Genomic DNA, 4,203 nt, shown 5'->3' on the forward strand with positions numbered 1-4,203 from the left:
GTTCCTTGTCGTTCCTTGGCTCTTGTGTGCTGGAGGCGCCGCGGTGTCTGGAGTTGTGATCTCCGACATACCGGCTTTCATACCTGTGGAGCAGGCATGTGGCTCCCCACACTCCCTAGCGATCGTTACTGGAGAGAAACATTTTGGAATGCAAGCATGTGATCCACACAGGTTGTGACACACGGGTGTTCACAGACGCGGGACTAAAGCTTTCTTGGCTGCTTGCCTCAAAGCACATTTGTGCGCTGTCTATCGTGCGTGCTGCCACAATATCGTTTATTATTTTAGTATCTACTGACCTAATCGACTGATAGCTAGTTTATTGTGATGGTGCCGTTTTTTTTTTATTATGTTGCTCTTTGTTGTTTGCTTTCTCTTCTTTTTTTTTTTCTCCATACAGGCGACCCAGGTGTTTTTTTGTTTTTTTTTTTTTTTTGTTTTTTTTTCCTTTCTAAAAAAAGAAAAAAAGAAAAAAAAGAGAAAAAAAAAAGAGAAAGAAAAAAAAAAAAAAAAACCTTCCCAAAGTCTGGGGGGCGCAGAGCCATTGCAGGGGGGGAGCGTGGTATGAAAAGGGACGAAAACAAAAAAAAAACGCTTGGACACTGCTAGCACAGGGCGCCCACACAAACGCAAAGCAGGAGAAGAAGCATCGCAGAATATGTTTCCAAACCAACTTCATTCTAAGCCAAAGACAAGAAAATATGGTGAAGCAAATCTGCCCTTTGGCTTCACCTGCACAAGTGCCGAGGTAGGTCTCCCTGCAGGATCCTTCTTGTAAAACAAAGGGAGCCCAGCGAAGAAAGTTTGGGAACCGCTGTCCTAATGCAACACTGCACACACCGCCGTGGAGCTGCTCAGTGTTAAATAGTAACAGAGTAACACTCCTGACCTGTGCAAGGACATCATTTGAAGAGACTATTCAATCAATAATCAATAACATTGTTGCCTTTTTTTCAGGAAACTGTTTAATAACCAGCAATCACAAATCTGAGGACCATTAAACACTTCATGACTCTTGTTTTTGAACAGCCTGCTCGATGAAGATTACAGAGAATAGTGTTGTAGTTCAGCCTGACCAGATCTGAACTGGTCAGGCTGAACTGACCACATGGTGGCAGTATAACAGTCACAGCATTCCTCAGCTGCTTTCAGGTTTCATTTGCTCTAACATTTCATTTAACGTTACTTTTACAGACAACAGCTTTGTCAGATAGGTGGTTACAGGGTTGTGTGGTTATTATTTCACTCGGTTCATGTAACGACCCTGACTGCGTGGCACAGACTGGACAGCAGGTGGCGCTCTTCACTTCTTTGATGATTCAGCAGGTGAGAAAGAGAAGTGTTTTTTCTCCGCGTCCAACATAAGGATAAAAATGTTAACCACCTAAAATTTGTGAACAGGGTAAACAGCATCCTGTCATAATGTCTGGCTGGTTCTTTAAACCTCTATAAACTTTGTTATTACTGATTTTGCCTTGTGTAGTTGATGGTAGCTACTAAGGCACATTAGCATAACTGCTGATCTTTGGACTAAAAACATGTTTTTTTAGTTAATTTAAAGGCAGAATCAGAGTTTGAAACAACATTCAGAACTGCAGTTAACCTGTGTTTCATTCAGGTGCTGCAAACACATCAGCCGTTCCAGGACAAATTTCCAGCTCATGAATGCTGAAGATCTCACCAATTCACTGGGAAAACATCAGCCTTCAGCTGCAGTAGAGAAAATCCATGACTTCTAAAAGTTGATGGAGCTTCTAGTTCTTTAGTTTGCTCAGAATCTGAACTGCTTCAGGTGGAGCACTTTAGCTCTTTGACTGTGATCAGAAAGAAAGTCCATCACTCTGTGAGAACTTTCAGTGTGAAACTTTAGAAACATAAAGTATACCGAGCTTACAGAAAATGATCCTGGTAAAATCACATAAATTGCTGCAAAAACATACTAATAAATACATGCATGTAGCTGTAAAGAGTCTGCAGAGTTCCATATGTTGATCCATGTGAAGCTACATAACTGATGGTGCCAGCTCTGTACAAGAGTCAGAAACACCTCCGTTCAGTTTCAGGGTGTGGTGGAAATTGGTGAGGATTTCATCTAAGGAGTCGTCTTTGGCCACCTGCTCCACGACCTGACCGACTCCGCTCTCTAACATGTGGTAATACCGCCTCAACTCCTCCAGCTCAGACCTCATCCGTTCCTCCACCTGCTGTTTCTCCTCCTGAGCCTCCATCAGCTTCTTCTTGTACTCTGACTCCACAGCTTTCATTTCCTCCTCCAGCTTCTTCTTGAAGAACTCTCTGAGCTCCGACTCTCTCCTCTTTAGCATTTCTTCAACTTCCAGGTAGGTGTAGTTGGAGTAAGGCTGTATCCCAATTCAGGGTTTTCAGCCTTAAAGTACGCAGCCTCAACGATCCTCAAGGGCCGCGTACTCAAAGACCGCTAAGGCCGGAAGTGCGAGGCTTGTGAAATGGGCGGTCTAGCCTCCGTTGCGCTGCCCAGGTTGCCTAGCAACCATGATACTAACAGCTGGAAACGTGTCATACAGCTTTGTTTGACAGAAATGAAGGAGAAAATCTTTTGTTCATGTGTTTGTTTCTACATGAGCTTTGATCATTCTCTGTAGGATTAAGCTCAGCTATTGAACGGCGTATATTTAAAGTAAAGGCTTTAAAACCAAGTTAGCACAAACGTCACTAATGTCACATAACTTTGCCGACATGTGGCCAACAGGAATGTTTTAATGTTCTTCATTATTAAACATTTGCACATAAATAAGTGACATAATATTCAGTACTTAAAGTTCACTCTTCGGCCGCCCCTCATCCGCCGTTTTTTTTTCGGCAAAATTATCCACACCCACTGCCGCGCTATGCATTCTGGGATTTGTTGGGCCACGAAGTCTACACCGCCACAGCCTTGAAATTCAGGGAAATGAAGGACGCATTTCAGGGCCGCATTTCGAGCAGCCTTTGAATTGGGACAGCCTTCGGCGCACAGCCTAAAACTCTCCTCCGTTGTCGGCCACCATCTTATCCACCTTCTCCAGCAGATTCAGGACTTGGCGGCGGTCGTTGGTTTTGAGGTTGTTGAAGACGTGGTATCTGTTTCCAGCCTTCTGCAGGACCTCCTGCAGCTCAGCTCCTGCCTCCTCCAAGGTCTCATCCAAGTCTGACTCAACTACATCTCCGTGAGTGAAGAGGATGATGGTGTACCTCCAGGCACCCTCTCCAAAGATCTCCTCCACCTTCTTCACAGCGTCTCTTTCCTCTGCTGTGAAGCGTCCAACCTTGATGACCAGCAGGATGGCGTGGGGCCCCGGGGCCGACATGTTGATGCATTTGGAGATCTCCCTCTTCACAACGTCTTCAGGCAGGAACGTGTCAAAGAGGCCGGAAGTGTCGACCACAGAGACCATCTTCTTAAACACCCTTTCCTGCTGCTTGGAGCATTCAGCAGCCACTGAAGAGGAGAAAACATATATCACCTCATCTTAATTTAGATCAAATATGAACTGCAGAGAAATGGTGTCCCGTTTTACACACCTACAGAGTCCTCGCTAAAATAAGTAACAGGTAAGGAATTCCTACTGCTGCTCCCCATTAAAAACTCTGTGTGTGTGTCTCTTACCTGATGAGTGACTGGAGATTTCTCTGAAGGCATCTCTTCCCAGGATGCTGTTTCCACTGGAACTCTTTCCTTCTCCAGTCTTCCCAAGCAGAACCAGCCTGAGATCAGACACTGAGCACCAGTGTTGGGTAAGTTACTTTAAATTAGTAACTTAGTTACATTACTAGTTACTTCTATCAAAAGTAACTCAGTTACTTCAAGTTACTCGTTACTTTCAAAGTAACTAGTTACTAGGGAAAGTAACTTTGGTTTTACTCAGAATTCTCTTGTTAACGCCTTGCTTCCATAACTGGATACCCAGCCAGAATTCTGATGGCAAAAGAGCCAAACGGGACAGGCAAAAAAAACCAAAACAATGTGCTTAGGCACAGATAAAATCACTGTTTGATAAAATCACTTGTAGAAGCCATATTAGCACATCTTTTCAGTTTTTTTAGTTATGATGTTCCAAGAATTGGAAAACTAGGATCCATTTCAGCTTTAAGATACAAGTTTGTTCCTGAGAAAAGCGAAGCCAATGTTAAGCCAGGTGTTTTTGTTGGCCCTGAAATCTGTGAACCGATGCTCAACAATGACTT

At 43.8% G+C, this 4,203-nt stretch overlaps 1 protein-coding gene across 1 annotated transcript; it reads right to left on the reverse strand.

Annotated features, from left to right (window-relative positions):
* Positions 1–701: 701 nt before the first annotated feature.
* LOC120745000 (GTPase IMAP family member 9-like) lies at positions 702–3,758 on the reverse strand (the record flags this gene model as incomplete). The annotated part of the gene is made up of 3 exons (XM_040049594.1): positions 702–2,359; positions 3,002–3,457; positions 3,626–3,758. Coding segments are annotated over 3 exons (945 nt in total), but the record flags the coding sequence as incomplete, so codon positions are not given.
* Between the last annotated feature and the right edge of the window lie 445 nt (positions 3,759–4,203).

Source organism: Simochromis diagramma, unplaced genomic scaffold (genome assembly GCF_900408965.1).
Source record: "Simochromis diagramma unplaced genomic scaffold, fSimDia1.1 OVJJ01000581.1, whole genome shotgun sequence".
NCBI classification, from domain to species: domain Eukaryota; kingdom Metazoa; phylum Chordata; class Actinopteri; order Cichliformes; family Cichlidae; genus Simochromis; species Simochromis diagramma.